This window comes from Camelus ferus, chromosome 11 (assembly GCF_009834535.1).
Source record: "Camelus ferus isolate YT-003-E chromosome 11, BCGSAC_Cfer_1.0, whole genome shotgun sequence".
NCBI classification, from domain to species: domain Eukaryota; kingdom Metazoa; phylum Chordata; class Mammalia; order Artiodactyla; family Camelidae; genus Camelus; species Camelus ferus.
In genome coordinates this window covers 41,955,917-41,973,935 of record NC_045706.1, presented here as the reverse complement: position 1 = coordinate 41,973,935, position 18,019 = coordinate 41,955,917, and the positions used below count along the sequence as shown (strand labels likewise).

At 41.9% G+C, this 18,019-nt stretch overlaps 1 protein-coding gene across 11 annotated transcripts in view; it reads left to right on the top strand.

The window, feature by feature from the left end:
• FAM13C (family with sequence similarity 13 member C) overlaps nucleotides 1–18,019 on the top strand; it is a 536,869-nt gene that overhangs the window by 87,559 nt on the left and 431,291 nt on the right. For all 11 annotated transcript variants that reach the window (XM_032491443.1, XM_032491444.1, XM_032491445.1 and 8 more), the window contains 5 exons: nucleotides 1,906–2,116; nucleotides 3,240–3,378; nucleotides 8,205–8,286; nucleotides 9,731–9,939; nucleotides 17,342–17,437. In XM_032491443.1, coding sequence (XP_032347334.1) covers nucleotides 1,906–2,116; nucleotides 3,240–3,378; nucleotides 8,205–8,286; nucleotides 9,731–9,939; nucleotides 17,342–17,437 — 737 coding nt within the window. The remainder of the gene's footprint in view (nucleotides 1–1,905; nucleotides 2,117–3,239; nucleotides 3,379–8,204; nucleotides 8,287–9,730; nucleotides 9,940–17,341; nucleotides 17,438–18,019) is intronic.

Genomic DNA, 18,019 nt, shown 5'->3' with positions numbered 1-18,019 from the left:
AAGCTGAGCTCTTTCCTCACCTCCCCTTTAGTCATGTGGTCAGGAACCCAAGTGCTCCTGTCTTGTCATTCTAAGACAGCACCAGGAGACTCCTGTTAGCTTTGACCCTGACACCACAGCTGAGCTGAAGGGTAGAAGGCCTCAGACCTTTACCATTTCAGGAGAAATATGCTGATCCCAGGTGCTTGCTAAAGATTCGTTTCTTCCCCATCATTTTTACCAGAAGCTACTGCCCAGAAACAGGCAACATAATTAAAATGCATTTCTTCTTAGAGCTTAATAGTTTAAGAAAAGGAATTGGTGAAGAATTCATATGATTCCTGGTGGGTTTTGAAGGTCATTGTTAGTGTGTGCTGTGATTTACTGGTTAGTAACTGTTACTCCCATTACTCCTTACAGCACTTGCCACAATGGCAGCATTTTCTGGATAAATTCTTCTTAGTAAGGGTGTTGCCTGTGGCAAGTGGTGTCAGTCCCACCAGCATACCTTGCCTCTGGGCCTGGGCATCAACGTTCATCTGGCTCCAGCTTTTCCCCAGGCCTGACCCTGTCCATTTCTGACCAGCCTCAGCCCCTGACAGAAGTGCTGTCAGTGAGCTCCAGAGTTACAACAGGAGATGTTATCCCCACTCCCAGCCTACAGCCCAGCAGGGGAGAAGCCAACTGAAAACACAGGAGGACCTAATCAGACCTTTGTTGCACAAAGCAAATTGCATTTCAAGCTCCAGAGAGTGAGCCATTCTAAACCTGATTAAGATTCATCCAGTACAAATTGTGATAAATGTTTGTTTTGGAAAAGTGGATTGTCAGTATTTTCAGATTCTGCTTATTCACCCAGAAAATCTGTTTTTCCTCTTTCTTTAGGGTAGTAGAAATAAAAGAAAGCCTTGGGTTGTCCTGACTTGTTTGCTGGGCAAAACTGAGTTTGTTTTGGCTGTCTCTTGAGTCACTCTGTACAGCGCCCTGGAACGGAGAGACTCTTATCCTGGCCACCCTGACCCAGTGTCCTAAAGTTCCCCACTCTACTGCCCTTCCCTCTGGAGCATAAGGCTTCTGGATTGGCCATGGGGGCAGGGAGATACTGAGCCCGTTTAAAAGGGGAGTAATCACAGTGAGAAGCCAGGTAGAGAGCTGCATTGCTGGGGAGATGATTTAGAGCAGGCTTTGGTTCTTGGTTTTTGTCTTTGTCCAAAAATAAAATGCTACGTAAAATTTTGGAGAAGAAATAGATTCATTCCTAATTCTAGCCTGCTTTGTAGTTGCTCCGTAGCTTCTTTGATCTTTTAGTGCATTGCTTTGTACGCATAAATGCATACTTCTTATATAAAACGGAGTCATGATTTTGTTTTGAAATTTGTGGTTTCCATTTAGCATATTCTGAACATCATCCCATGTTGATAAGCAGAGTTTTCCATTATTTTTAATGAGTGCTGAATAATTTTCTGCCTGAGGACTCCTCTCCCCTCTCTTCCTCCCTACTCCCTCCTCTCCCTTTCTTCACTGGCAATTCTGTTATACCTTTCCCTCCTCATAATCTATCCTCTTTTGCTCCAGTTTCATTTTACTTTATTGTTTTTTTCACTTTAACATTTTGTATATACTCTCTGACATATGTAAATTATATGAAACAAAGAATTTTTGTAGTTTTGGGCTTTGCAGGCTCTGTAACTGAAACCGAAATAACTTGTGCTTCCATTTTTGTATGAGTGTTGGCTTTGTAATATTTCTGTCCCAGTTCTGTGAGAACAAACATGACAGTATTTTAAAAGGCTTTCCTGTCTCCAGAAAGAAGAAGTGACAAAGAGCCAAGACATTATAATGGATGTTGATGATCTTTATTTAGGAACATGGCAGTCTCAAGCCCTCTGTCACTTCTAAGTCTTGGTGATGTATTTGTTTGCTCAGCCCCCGTGCCAGGCCACAGAGATGGGCTGGCTGAAGCAGACAGTGCTCCAGAGGACCTCCAGGGTGCCGAGACTAGCAGGCTGCTCTCCCATATCACCGATGGCGACAACCCGCTGCTGTCACCGCGATGCTCCATCTTCAGCCAAAGCCAGAGATTCAACTTAGACCCCGAATCAGCCCCTTCTCCACCCAGCACTCAGCAGTTTATGATGTAAGAAAATCTTGTTTTGTTATTGTCTTCATTTCACAAAGGTTTTTCAAATACTGCAGTTATAAACTACAGTGAGGTTTGTGTCTGAAGTAGAGCACACGTGCCTACCAGATGTACCAAATGCAACTGCAAGCCCTGAGCAATAAATGGCAAAAAACCAGTGTACTTTCACGTCGAGAATAGTGCTGTTTCAGTCCTCCTGTCTCAGGAGGAAATGGTCTCGAGACGCAGGCTGCCCTGGGGCTCACATGTTGGAATGTTTTTGGTGAGATGACCAGAATCTTAAAGTATACGTGCATGCAAATACCAGGAGTATCATTCTTGGTTACCTCACTAAGTATTTCCATGTCCAACAGGGGCCTTTGTGGTTGGCAACACTTGGGAGTGGTCCATCTCCGCTTAGTCTTAGATTCTATAAAAGTGGTAGCTTGCAATAGCTCCCCCACACAAAAATATAAATGTGAAACCATGTGCTCTTATTTTTTTTGAAGTTTTGCAAATAGTTTTGATGCAAAAATGAGTCTCCTATGACTAAAAATATGTGCAGGGAATTCCTAGTTTCTCCTTAATAACTCTTGCTATTCATGAATTTATCCAAACCTCAGTCCATGGGCTGTCTACTGATGGACTTGAGGGAGTTAGAGAATTATTGCTATTGCACAGTGTGTCAAGTGAGAAAGTGAATTCATTTTCTGGAGAGGAGCTCTATTCCTTTCATCAGATTCACAAAGCCTGTGTTATACCAAGAAAAGTTAACTACTCATTTAAATCTCCCTTGAAAATGTTGCTAAGTGGGGCTTACGCAACTTACTGAGGATAATAGCACAACAGGACTGTCTTGATTTAGTCTGAAATTGGTTTCCTCCAAGCTGTAGGAAATGCATTTCCTAGACTAATATTCTGACATTTGTAGACTAAAGTCCCTGATGACATTTGCCCATAATGAGTGCTGTGATCAGGGGTCTCCACTAGTGAGCAAATACTACCCCAGTGGACTGGTCAAATAATGAACTGCCCTCTGGACTTCTGTGAGAATCCAGGAGGCTTGGTTGGTAGACCAGCCGTGGTGTTGACTGGAAGACCATGGTTTTGATGATTATTTCCCTCCCTGTATTCTCCACAGGCCCCGGAGCTCTTCACGGGGCAGCTGTGGTGATGGCAAGGAGCCACAGACCATTACTCAGCTCACCAAGCACATCCAGAGCCTCAAGCGGAAAATTAGGAAATTTGAAGAAAAATTTGAACAAGAAAAGAAATACCGGGTAAGGACCCCGTGCTGTGGTTTGAACTGAGTGGATCGTGTCACAGGTGTATGGGCTTTTCTGCCTCCCTTCCTGAGTGCCTCTCTGTGCCAGGGGACGGCTCGGTTTCCATTGGCCAACCCAAGACCCATCGTAAATCGAGTTTCCCTCCTGCATCCGTCTTGTCCACGCAGGCTGCCAATTGATCTCCGCTAAGATATGTCCTAGTAACAGATTACAGCCCTGTCCAAGCTGTTTGATTATTGATCCCTCCTTAAGCTTTTGGATGATGGTCTTATTTTTTCTTTAACCTTTTCTCATTGGCATTTTGATAAGAACCTACTCAGGGCCCAAAGGGCAGAATCTCTAAATATGGAACAGAATGAGGGAGAGAGTGGGTTTTTTTGACAGTAAAGTACTTTCTGGTTGATGGATAGAGATGCATCTAGTGACACCTCTTCAGGTCTCTCAGAACAAGCCCTGACCCATCCTTTTCTGTCAGAGACACCAGGCTTCACGCTGGTGCTGTAGGGTTGCAGTCAGGAACCTTTTCTTTTCTTACATAAAAAATTTAAAAAAAGAAATGATAGAGTCAGAGGTGAGTGTCCTGATGGCCAGTGCTAGTTTTATTTATTTTCTCCAGTAGTGACCATGGCATAGAGAGAAATCATAAATCCATGTAGAATTGCATGAAGATATTGGGTATTTGGCAGAGGGCCCAGAACAGCTTGGGCTGTTTTATTAGAATGAAAGAGAACAGGGAATAATGTTGCATCCATCATGAAATATTTAAAGGCTCACTAAGCACTTAGTACAGAGGTGATCTGCAGGTTCCTGGTGTGCGGGTAAGTTCTGAGGAGGGAGGTGAGAGTGGGTGGTTTCTGTTCTTCCTACCCTGTGTCTCACACAGCGGTTTCAGATTCATTAAAAGAGGGATATTAGGGAGTGATTTTTAACTTTGCCAAATGAAAAAAAAAAAATCAGATTGGCTCTCTAGACAGCCTTAGTCAGGGTGTTGAAGGCTTCTCTTTTCCTTGAAGCCAGGCAATCAGAGCTACTTACTGTCTGTTATGGAGCAGGAGGGGGCTCAAGACATCCTGAGTCCAGGCCTTTATTTTACAGGAAAGGAAACTGAGGCCCAGCATAGACGTAACTTTCTTAAGGTAATTGTGTTCTGTCAGCTCAGGCGTGGGGTGGTTACAGATGAGTAGGTTTTGCGGTGGAGGAGTAAGTGTCCACATTTTGAAAGCTCCAGATACCCTGAGAGAAGCTGGTTTTCTTTGTTTGCTGCTGGAGTGTTATTGGATCTGTGATGCCCTCAAATTGGAAACTGCAGAGTAACATGTAGGGGCTCCTTTCCCAGGGCATGGTAGTATTTCCTACCTAGCAGTTCTGTTGAATCGGACTGATCTGTATTTGAATTCAGCATAGCCACTTAGGAAACTGTGACTTTGGACTTGTTTCTTTACCTCTCTGAGTCTGTTTACCCATCTGTAAAGTGGAGTTAATATTAGTAGTGACTTCTTAAGTTTGTGAGTTTTAAATTAGGGAGTGCATATATAATGCTTATTACAATTTGGGCTAAAGGAGATAGATAAGTAGTCCTAGATATTATTAACTTTTTAATCTGTTTGAATGATATTTGAACAGGCTATCCCATGGCAGCCTCTGCTTGTCAAAAAATAAAATTGTACACATTTTCCACTGGATTTTTCTACCTGCAGCCACAGACCCTGGATTATTTCTCTCAGCTAAATAGCCACCCAGCAGCTAACTATTTTAGGAAAGAATTTCTCCTGGCACCCCCTGCTTTTGTCTAGAGAAGCTTTAGAGCCAGAGAAGTTACACGTCCACACACTTAAACATGCAGATGGATGGATTTGGGAGCAGTAAAGGAAGAAGCCATCATGTTCACTGCTTCTGTGTGTGTGAAAATCTTTGGTGTAATCAGAGCCTTCCATGTCTCAGGAAATGGGGCTTCCCTTCATCCTTCCTGTCTGGGTGCCAGGCTGTGGTTAGAGGTTTGACATGTCAGTGGGCTTTAATTGGTTGCTGTGTGTATGGCTTTCCTTCTTGGCAGCCTGACTGTGGAACTAATAGCACCCGCTGCTAATTTTTGAATCCGAGCTCCTGCTGGGCCTCTGTGCTAGCGTGATGCCCTGGTACAATATACATCTTTCCTTCTCCGTTAAATGTGACCATTTCACTTTCCTATCCCAAACCATGTTTATTCCCTACAATTGACTTTACATTTAACTAAGGCTATTTCAACCAGGTATCCTCTTCCAGTAGTATTAGATGGTGTTAGAATTAGAAGGGATCAGCTAGTCTTGCTTGACCATAGAAGAAACTGAGGCCCAGAGAAGGGAAGTGACTTCCCCAGGTTCACACAGCAAAGAATTGATCTAGCCAAGGTAACAACTCAGGTCTTTTCATTACTAAATGTCTTTTGAACTGTCTTTGGAAGACAGTTCAAATCTAAGTGTCTTTTGAACTGTCTTTGGAAGACCACAGATTCTGTCCAGTGGTGCCCTCAATTATGTCATTTAGAACTTCAATTTTAATTACATTGAACAAAATCTAAACTGTAACCTTTGGGTTATGGCCCTTAGGGTCTACTAAAGTGAAATATTTCATTTCGGTAGTTAGAAGGCTTCTTCAAGCCTTCCATCCACAGTTTGTACGTGAAAACTTTCCATGTGATTTGAGAGCTGCCTTCCTTGTGAGCATGATTTAACCTCTTTTGAAAGCTCCCTCCAGAGTAGGGAAATAGAAAATTTATTTCAGAAAATGATTTCAGGCTTTACAATGTTTTGTCAGAAAATTCAACCTTAAATTTCTACTAAGTCCTGTTTGCAGTAGTGAAAGCTTATTTCATTGGTGGTTACTGGCAGAGGGTCTTAGGTTTTTGTTGTTTTTGTTTTTAATGGTATTTCAAAAGATGGCATTAACTCTGTGGAGCATATCCAGTGAAAACAATACGTTCCAGAGAATAAAATGTGTTTTCAGATCAGAGTGGAGAATTCTGTGAGGATTTCGAGAAACCAAATGTAAAACAGTGACTGTTCATATAACCAGACTGGCACCTAAAACCAAAGTGCTAAACATTGTATCAGGGAAGTAGTACAGTGCGGCATTCCCGCAGACCATGGGTAGGACCAGGCAAAGCAGTTTGGAGGTGTGCCCCCCATGCCACTGTCCGTGGTCCTGAAACCAGCGCTTCCCTCCCGGAAGCCAGTCTCCCTTCTGGGTTCCCCTAGGGTTAAAAAAATCACTGTCATTTTCCCTCAGTCTTATTTTCCACATTGAATTTAAAATGTATGTTTTCTACATCACTATAGAAGTGACAGAACCGTGTCTTGTGTTTCATAATTTAAATATCTAATCCCATGTGCATTTGGTGATCCTGTCACACAAGCACTGTTTTTCCTTTTGAATTTGAGAGGAACTCATTCCTCTCCCTATACCTCTCTCAGCAACAGCTTGCTGTTATACTTAGTGGATCCTTAAACATGGCAGAGCCCCCAGACCTCGTCACTAACAATGCACACTTTTCTGGCACTGTTAGGATGTTCATGATGTCTTCCTGAGCATTCCTGTATAGCTCTTTTATCCCCAATTCACAGTAGCCACTAATCTTCCAGAGCCTGCATGGCCACAGCTTGTTTAAAAAAGTTCCCTGCTGCTCTGTGGGGGTGCAGGCTAGGTGTTTTGGCTATTCTTCTCCCCTAGCTTCTCTTTTCTGTAGAAAATTCACTTTTATGCTCTGAAAAGAAATCCAGAAATCACGGTGAATGATTTGTATGAACAGAGTCATATCCTTCTAAAATTAAAAATACATTCTTTTAGCCGCATCCATGTGTGATTAGCTACTTGGTAGGACATACAAACCCCTACATGTATGTTTATTGGTGAAAACCTAATTCACTATTCCTTTGAAGGTCTGATAGTAACACTACTACCACTGCACCTCTGCCAATAATAATGACAATAATAGTATGTTTAATTGTAGCTAGCATAGCTACAGTGTTAACCACATGCATGGAACTCTTTTCAGTGTTTTACATGTACTCAATAATTTATCCCTCAAAGCAACCCTGTGAGAGAGATGCTATTATAATCCTCACTTGGTAGATGAAACTGAGACATGGGGAGGCTAAATAATTTGCCCAAGTTCACACTGAAATAAAGGTTAAGTTTTACTTTAATGTTAGCCCAGTAGGATATTGAGTCTATAGACAGTGAGAGGAGTAAAAATATGGGTTCCCCTGACATACTGACTTCTCAGATGATTGTCAGGTTTTAGAGATACTGAGATCTCTCTTCTTCAGCTTGGAGGATATGACTGATTGGGGCTAAGGTGTCCAGGTGGTGAGTGTTCCCCAGGCGGGTTGCAGTCATTGGTCATGATCAGAGGCAAGGGAGTAAGCACTGGTTTGCATCCATGCAGCCGTCTACTCTGACAGAAAGAATGGACTGGCAGTGGGGTGTTGGGTGTGGGTAGCTCACAAGGTGATTGAGAGTTAGACTGGAGTGGGCATTGGCATGGCTGGGACAATGTAAAAATTGCTGGGTGATCAGGCGTGTTTAGACATGACGTCCATGGCAAGGATGAAAGAGTGGAGGAGGTCAAGAATGTTTACTGTGTTTTTCAGAGGCAACTCCATCAGCTGCAAATTTCACGCCTGAATTTCTCTCCCAGCTTTATATGTCCCTAAACTATCTTTGTTTGCTTCAGTTGTGTAAAATTTTTGTTTTTCCTTTTCTCTATTTCTTTCCCCCACTTCCTCCCTCCCTCCCTTTCCCTCCGTTCTCCCCTTACACCCCCGTTTTCCCCTCCCTCTCAGCCTTCACATGGTGACAAGACATCTAATCCTGAAGTCCTGAAATGGATGAATGATTTGGCTAAAGGTCGTAAGCAGCTCAAAGGTAAATGCCAGCTAAGGGTCTCCTTTCTCATAAAGGAAGCAGTTAAAACAGTGATAATGTGCTCCAAGGAGTTTTTGATTCTCTTCTACCTGTGTTCTTTTTAACTTTGTCTCCTGCCTAGACTGGAGGCCCCATCTTGAAATAAGGAGTAAAGAGTCCCCTTCATTGTTCAATGCCTTTTAATAAGTCCCCCTGTGAAGAGACTGGGGAATTCCAGATTCCCAGGTGGAATGATTCACTTCAGTGCCAGGAACATTTCAGTGTGTGGAGAATTCACTTCCCTGGGTTATTGGATTCTTGGATGTTATAAACAGAAGAGGCCTGAGCAGTCATTTACTCCACATACCCCACTACACAGATGAAGACATTTGTGTCCAGAGAGAGGGAAAGGTGACGTAGCTGGGAGGTGCTGAGCTCGGAGTAAAACCTGTTTTCTTGCCTCCTTATCCAGTGTTCTTCTTTCTTTGTCTCTCTGGAGATGGTGGTGTGAAGATTCATTAACTCTAAAATCTGTTTTTAGGGACTGTGGTCATTTACCAAAAATAAATACATATATATTTTCTTCTTCCCTCTAACTCTTATTTCAATACTTAGAGATATGGGAGTTTTCCCACATTTCTAAAAGGATTGCGATAAAGAACTGGAAAGGAATATTAATCAGTGGTATTAAACTACAGTGATGTGGCAGGTTTATAAAATGTGTAGTGTTTAAACACCACACCAATGTCTAACTGGAAAACAAACATCAAACAAAGAGAATGAGCTATGTAATTGAGAAATCAATATAAATGGCCTCATTCCAACGACCAGTCCCTTGTAATTCCCTGGTAACTCCCAGGTGGCCTTTTTATTTTTAATTCTATAGGTTTTTATAAAGCCACATTGCAATAATGGTGATTTCCAGATTCTAAATACTGGCATTAGACAAAATTGTGAAATCTGTCAAGCTGGGGCTGGCACTTCCGTCTCCCCTTTCCCATCCCTCCTGCATATCCTCAGATGTCTGCATGTGTAATGCCTTCCAGAAGCACTTGCATTTCCACAGAGGCTCTTACTGACTGCACAACTTTCAAAACCCAAGTAAATGGATCTTGAGTGCAGACTTTCAGGTGCTGTGGTAGATAGCAGGGGAAAACTTTGGGGCCAGGTACCACTGGTCTTCCTCCAGAACAGCTCCTCTGAATTCTAAACCACTGAGTTACTCCCACACATGATCCTCCCCTCCATGAGATCCCAGCCTCAAGAGCCATCTCTCTTCACGTCTGACTGGGAGCCTGTGTTGCTGGCTTCAGTTATTGAGGCTGCCCTTGCCCCATGGAAAGCCGTCATCAGCACTGTTCATTTCCACCATCTTGGTGTTAGGGGAGGGGAGTCCTCAGGTTCTCTGCTCTTATTAGGGCCAGTGAGTCCTCCCTCTCTTGATAACTTGTGGCAATTCTCTTAGAACTAAAGCTGAAGCTGTCAGAACAAGGAAGTGTTCCCAAAGGCCCACCTAGAAACCTGTCCTGTGAGCAAGCCGCAGTCCCCAGAGAGAACGGGAAGCCGGAAGCTGCGGGCCCTGAGCCAAGCTCCTCTGGAGAGGAGACTCCAGATGCTGTGCTGACATGCCTGAAGGAGAAGAGGGAGCAGCTTCCTTCTCAGGAGGATTCTAAGGTACCTTGCTAACCTTCACAGGGCCCAGCACTCCACATCGTGCCAGTGAGATCATGATTTGACCAATTTGTAAGAGCACTTAGGTACCACATAAACATCTTTAGGTGACTGGCTCTGAAATTTCAGTCAGGTGAGTTCCTAGTGGATTATTAGCTGTGACCTAGGGTGCTGCCGCATGATTCCAGGATGTTGCCTTTCTGGAGGAGAGTGTGTTGCATGTTGATGGGAAACAAATGGTAAAGACACGAGGATATATCACTTCCCTTTCTCCCCTGGTTTCCCTCTGTAAGTTAGCAAATGAATCCAAGACTAGGATTACCATCTCATTTTACTGTATGTTTTATGTACAAAATGAAGCAGGGATGAGGTATAAATAGTAAGGGAAGTGGTTTGGTATTTTATATGACAAGAATGGAGAGTTTAGGGTTTCTTGAGGATTATTAGGTAATATGACTAAAGACTTCAGCTTTAGACATCATCGTTTTGAAATCTTTGCGAGACGCCTGGGTAGAGTTTTCAGTTACACGTTTTGGATACATGAGCCTGGAGCTCAAAGAGATTTACTATCTTTTACAAAAAGATTGTGAAGTGATTTCATGTTTCCCTAGTTAATCTTTCCTCATCCTGCATATCCATGCTTACATTTCACTTATGCCATGGAACCTTCCTTGTGGTCCTTCCTGTCAGAACGCTCAGAGTGGTGTGGCTGCCTTTTATTTCTTGAGTAATCTGCAGCTGCCCTGTCTCAGTTCTAACTATGCTGTGTGCCACTTTCTGTCTCTCATGTTACAGTACTTTAAGCTTCTTGAGTTTAGTCTGTTTATTGCTCATGATCCTGCAGTGTGTTTACGTGGTAGGTATTGAATAAATGTTTGCAGAGTGAATGGATAGATGAGTGAACAAACTAGCATAACTAACTTTGAAATGAAGTCTTCTTGAGAAGAATGCTGGCTTTACATTATCTAGTCTTAATCATAAGGTGGAACATATGCCAAATCCCAGAAGGCTCACCATATACCCCTGGTCAAGTCATTTACATTGGTACATGTGACCTACAAGTAGAAATGGACCCTTGGCCATCTCTGTCTTTGTGAAATACTTTAGACTTAAAAATAACCAATATATGTTTTGACGAGTAAATAGAAGATTTTTTATCCACTCAGCCAACCTGTCTCCCTCCTCCCACCCCTAGAGATTCTAGACTTTTGTGATAGTCAGTGAGTAAGTAGATGACTTATTTGTGAGGGTGAGTGTGTGTAAACACACTCATATGCAGGCATATCTGTGGTTTTCCATCCTTCCGTGCTTCTGATGGTCTTTCCTGTATTTTATAGTTACTTTGACCACATCTATGCAAGCAACTTGATGAACACCCAGGTCCTAATTCTGTGTTCTCCTCAATTGATTAGGGCAGAGAGGGATGAGTTGGGACTGGTGTAATAGACTTAGAGCAGGACTCAGTCCTTGAACAAGCCACTTGCTAATCATAAACACTTGCTAAACGAACTAATTCTCGGAAACACAACTTCCTCATCTGTAAAGTATAGATAATACCTATTTATATAACTATTGTGACACTCAAGGGAGGTGCCTGGTGACTGTTGGCAATCATTCATTTGCGGAAAGATTTGAGTGCCTTGTGTTGTGAGCTACAATACATGCTAGATACAAAAAATAAGCCAGATAGAGAAGTGATGTGGGTCACTGCCTTCATGGAGCTCATGTTTTTCTGGGAGTTGGGACACAACAAGACATAACCCAATAAATCATTAAAGATTTTGATAAGTGCTGTGCAAAGAATTAAACAGATGATATGATAGAAAATAATGAGCATGGTTTCTACTTTATATAGGGTGATTAGGAAGGCCAATAAGGTGACATTTAATGTAGAAGGATCAGCAGGCCAAGAGAGCAGCAAAGAGCATTCTAGACAGAGGGAACTGCAAGCCTGGAGGCCTTGAAGGAGGAGCTTGTTTGTGGTTGGAATTCTCAGGTCTGAGGGCTGGAACACAGGGTAGCATGAGATGAAGTCAGAAAGGTAGATCAGAGCCCATAACACAGGACCTTTTAGGCCACTGAAAGTATTGGGAAGCTGTTGAATGGTTGTAAGTGCGAAAGTGACACGGTGTGCTTTATGCTTAAAAGATCTTTCTGATTGCTGTGTGGAGAATAAATCAGAGGAGAGAAGACTGGAAAAGGGAGGATGAAATGGGTGGCTTGGACTAGGATGGTGGTCTTGGAGATGGAAAGAAGTAGACATATTCAAAGTATATTTTGGATATAGAATCAAAAGGACGTGCTGAATTATTGGATGGTAGGGAGTGAAGGAAAGGAAGAACCAAGGGGATGATGGATCTACTTACGGAGACGGGGGAAACCGGAGGAGCAGCAGGTTGAGTGTGGGAGTGGGGTCTGTTTGGGGCATAGTAAGATCTTTGAGGACTAGGATAATCAGCCATCCTAGGCTTCCTTAGACTTTCCTGACTTGAGCACTGAGTATTCCATGGCCCACAAAAAGCCTCAGTCCTGGGAAAACTGGGAAGGTCGATTACCCTATGAAGGCACCTAAGTCAAGTAAAAATATGCAAATGCAAGTCTGAAGATCGGAGAAAAATCTCTGCATTCCTTGTAAGTCATCTTTGTGTAAATGGAAATTTATTTCTATTTTAAATGAAATACCTGTTGAACTGTTTAGTAAGAGTCAGAAGCCCCTTCAGATAAACCTAATGTCTCTTCAGGAGGCTGCAGTTCGGCCCTTGGAGTAGAGAGCATTGGTTGTAGAGCACGTGTGCCTCAGTGTCCTCCACCGCAGTGTTGTTCCTGGGAGAGGCTAACACGGTGAAGCGTGAAGTGGCTGAGCAGCTACTGGGTGGCTCCTGGGGGGAGGGGGGGAGTCCAGAAGACACAGCAGAAGGAAAGGGAGGATAATACATTCCCACAATGGCTTGTATTATTCCTGGCTTCTCAGTGAGCTCGTTAGCATTTGAGTTTATCTCATTAGGTCCTATTTCTTTAAATTCAAATTGACAGATGTTTTTCATCTGGGGTCTTTGCTTTACTGCTGAAAATGCATTAAATATTAAAGCTTCCAAGATGAAGAGTTATTTCTTTCTGGAGAGACCTTTATTATGACTCTTGCTGAAATGTTTGCATTTGGTGTTCAGTCAGAGCCCACACTGACGCTGGGAAGTCCTGCAGTGTGGCCTCGTCAGTTCAGACCCTGCTGCTGAGTAATCTTCCTCTGTCACCTAGGGTTGATTTAGGGAGATAATCACTTCTGGGTCGCAGAGTATCTGCTGAGCGCTAGAAATGAATGAGTCATCCCCTAGGTCTGATTGTGGTGCCTATTTGTCTTTTTCTTTTGAAAATTCTGAATTGGTACTGGCATATATACCCTTTCTATGGTCCTTTCCAAGAACTGTAGGTGGGGTCAGGTGCACGGCACGAATTACCACAGTAGTGGCAGTTACTTGTTCTGGCCCTTCATCAGCTGCAGCATCTTTGAGGAGAAAAGCAGATTTTTAAAAAAACATCATAATTCATTTTATTTTTTAAGCCAATAAAAATTTAATAACTGATTAGTGAGTTGTGCATTAGAGTGAGGGGAGACTTACAGGTAAAGGGCACCAGAAGGAAGATCCATCTTCCTAGATGGGAAGTTCCTTTAAACAAAAATTTAATTTTCTGACTAGGTAATACTTTCTCACATAGTAAAAAAAAAAAATATATATAAAAGGCTACTCATTAAAAAGACTCCTTCCCACCCAGTCTGCCATCTCCAGTTCTGAGGTCTCCCAACCCCAAGCAGGTAACTCTTGTTATTAATGTTTTTTGTCTTCTTTTGGAGTTTCTATACAAAGCATATCAGAGAGTATCAATATACATTCTTAATTTGCCCCTTTTAAGCAAAGGTAGCAGAGCAGTCTTTGTAATTATGTCTCCTTTTTGCATTTTGCATATTCCAGATAGCTTTCTATATCAAGTCATAGACAGCTTCTCATTTTTTTTATTTTTGAAATTTATTCTTTAATAGCACCATAGTATTCCTTGTTTAGTAAGGTACGATGTTGACAGTACCCTCAGATCAACTAGCTTGATACCTTAGATAACATTTAGGGCCCCTGACTCTGTGCCAGAGGCATTTACGTAAGATAATTAGAAGCGATCCTCATTCTGCATATTAAGAATGAAGTTTCAGAGGTTTCATAATTTTCCAAATTAAAAATAGTGTGTAATTTTTGAATCTTGTTATCTGAACTCATGGCCTCTATTTTCAAGGCCAATATTAGTCTGCAATCTGCTTAGAAATCAGAATTGACTGAAGCCATTCTCTTCAGCAGTTGCTTTGTATGATAATGCTCATTATTGACTTTCCATGTTGTTTGACAGACCGGTTAGTTCAGATGGTCAGACTTGTTCCACATATACTGTCTCCCTCAGTGAGGGACTGGGGAGACTTAGACACAGGGAAGGTTTTGCAGGACTTTAGTCCCTTAAGCTAAAGAGTAATAGATTCCCACCACTCATTGTCCACAGCGGAGAGTGTCAGTTCTACTTCCGTCTCCAGGAGAGAGCATGTTTATGGGGGCGGTTCGAATGATTTTTATTAGTTTCTGTGGTTTACTGTGAAAGAATACGAGGGACCAGTGCAATGGGGAGAAAGGGAGACGAGCATGGTGGTTAAAGCACTTAAGCTATGGTAGGTTTCCGCAGACAGCTTCCTGACCAGAGCCCAGAAAGGAAGAACACGTGGGCTAGCCACTCAGCAGCAGTTCTGCCTGGACAGCCAGCTTATTTGGGGACTGCTACTCCACACCTTGATGATCTGAATGACCTACTAGTTAGGGGGCCAGGAGTTTTTTTTTTTATGACAGAGTTGTCAGGCTGTCAGCAAAACATGTCAGATTTTCTACTATGCACAGTCCCCTCTTGCTCAGCCTCCTGTAAGTTTCATTCCTTCTGATGCCATCAGAAATGGAGGAGCAGGAAGTAAGGATAATTAGCTTTAGGGTTTATCTCCTTACATTTATCTTTAACACCTGACAATCCATTCTCTCCCTTGGTATCTCTCCCTGGCTCTTTGGGGTTATTCAACATGGTCCTTATTTCCTTCATTTAGATAAAAATCAAAGGTTATATGCTACTAACATACCACAGTCAGCCACCAACATACAGAATTAGGGAGGGAGGATGCATTTCAGAAAAAGAGGGCCATTGAATTCAGAGGACAAAATGTTCTGATTCTTAGTAGAACATGGCTGAGGAATAGCCCCTTAGATTTGAGGCACCTGTCCAGCAGAGCCTACCTCTTGACTTGTTTTCCAGCATGAAGACTGACTTCACAGGCCTCCTAATAGCTTGTCTCCACAGGCCTGTGAGTAGGAGCCAGCTCCTGGCCCACGGTCTCACCACTAACCCTCCTCCTGCAGGCAGCTGCCTTCCTGTCGAAACATACTTGAAGACAAGCATTTAGGGTATTAGAGTTTTGACAGTTTCCTCTACTTACAGCCATTGAACCCTCAAATCTCTCTTTGGGGATTGCTTTGGTGATGATTGTAAGAGTAAAAACATGGAATCATTGAAATGAAAGAGGGTGCGTACCTTGTACACATACCCTGACATCCACCTAGTGTCTGTGGAAGGAACTTTTCTCTAAAGGCATTCATCATTTTAAGTTGCTTTTTGGTCACTCTTTTCTTTTTCTCTTTTAAGACTAAATTTAGCTTTTCTAGAATCCAGAAAATACACTAAAAATAAATAAAATCACAAAAATCAAACTGTAATAGAGAGATGCCAGTAATAGTTACATACATCATTTTCTGAAGTGTTCTCTATGGAGTATGTCCCAATGAGATACTGAGTAAAGAACATTATTTCAGTGTTTTCTGAACTTAGAGATGTTTTTCTTTGTCACCTAAGAAATACATGAAATCTCATGGAATATATGAGAGAAAAAAAATTTTCATGTAAAGATGTGTCATGACTGAAAATGTTTAAGGAATGATGGGGCTAGAAAATGAAGGGTTCTTGGGGTTACTTAACCAATATTTAAAAGGCTCCACAGAGAAATATTCTTTCTACTGAAAATAAAAGAACCTTAGATTATAGCCTGTGGAATTTATATGATTATTAAAAACTAGAGTACTTTTGCATGTAAACCTGGGTTGTTAGATTGGTAGTAGGGAAAGGGACGTGTTGGATCCTGTGAGAATTTAAAGGGGTATATGATATAATCTTTGTCCTCAGGAAACTTGTAAATTATTTGGGGAGATAGGACTGAAACACGGGAAACAGCTAAGGCCCAGACAGTGAGACACGGAGAAGTTCAGAGACGAGGGAGATGAGTATTGGCCGGAGCGGTCCTCACCGGGGACAGGGGCGGGAAGCATGGGGTGACTAGAAGGCTTTAAAAATACACACGCTGGAGCCATTTTCTTTTCCCTCAAGATTCTCTTAGCGGATCTGGAAGCAGACTCAAGACACTTGGGCACGTGCACTTTGAGGAAAGATACCTGAGATTATGCTCTGCGCTGTTTCTCCCATTCCCTCCCCACTCCCTGCCAAGGGAGAACCTTTGGACTGGAGCGAAAAGGAGGTGGTGTGTAGTAAATATGTAGAAAATTAACACAGGATACACCTCAGGGAGGAAAACCAAGGCAAGCAGAGGAGTTTGGTAATTTTGGATGGAGAGGTAGGGGTAGGTAGGTAGGTAAATAGATGACTAATAGATAAATGGGAAACCTTAAAATTGTATGTACATTGTGACATGTTATAAAGTGTGCTTAGGGATGAGTCAAAGAACAGAGGGGTAATAGAATGCATCAGTGGACCAAGAGGTTATTAAATATTTTGGTCAGAAGGAAATTTTAACTCCAACTTAACTTGTCGTATAGGTAGGAAATTGAGAACTCAGAGGTTTTATCCAAAGTATTTAGTTTATGTCAGATTGAGCCAGTAAACTAGCATATAATCCAGGCATGTAGAGATGAAGACCTGGACAAGGTTGGCGTCTGTGGATACAACCTTGAAAGTCCAGATAAAATGCATGTGTCAGAAGAAAAATGGATAGATCTTGATCACCCATTGGTTTTTTAAGAATGAAAAAGTAATTAAAGAACAGGCTCCTCACTGTTTAAACAGTGGACTCCTTCAGAAAGCTGTAGACACATCTTTCTAAACTTGGACCTATTCTTTAAGAAACCTTTCCTCGAAGAAAACTGGCATGTAATGTATATGGTATCTTATGAATGACTGACCTACCTTTTCCTAATTACCGATGCATTAGAGTATTATTACCCTTACTCTGAGGCCTCAAAACATTTTTTTTTTGGCCTGCTAGAAATACTGACATGTTTTCATTCTTGTTTGAGAAAGGAACAATAATTAATTTCATGTTTTCCAGGTGACTAAGCAAGACAAGAACCTCATAAAGCCTCTTTATGACCGATACAGAATTATCAAGCAAATCCTGTCCACGCCTTCCCTTATCCCAACAATTGTAAGTCAAGATACTTGCATTAACTGGAAACCTGTCCTTGTGCTTGTACTGGTGTTTAGCTAGGGACAGTTATAAAGGCGCCTTCTTGGCACTGTTTGCTGCCAACAAGGCCAGCTGTTATTTCAAAAAGTAGAAATGTGGTCTCCCTCAGCCCCAACAGTGTGCTTAACAGTGACGGATAAAACTGTCACCAAATAGGAATATACAGCAACTCCGTTTTTGAAGCCAGTTTTAACATTTGCTTTCATTGCTTGGGTGAGGAGAATAAAATAGATTATAGTTTGGCGTTATCTAATTTACAGCAGAGCTAGACAAAACAGAGACTTTCTGTGTGTGTTGTTACTTTTTCTCCTTTAATATGTTCCTTGATATAATGCAACATTTGTCTTTGATACCATTTGACCATCACTGTGCAAGATATAAGTAGATCTTTTGCATTAGAAAATATGAATGTGGAAATTGAGTTAGACTGTTTTTAATAAAGAATGATTTATGGGAATACAGAACTAGAAAAAACACCACAAATCCTACTCCATCAATATTAAAACAGACACTTGCTCAAGATATCAGTATTAAAAGAAA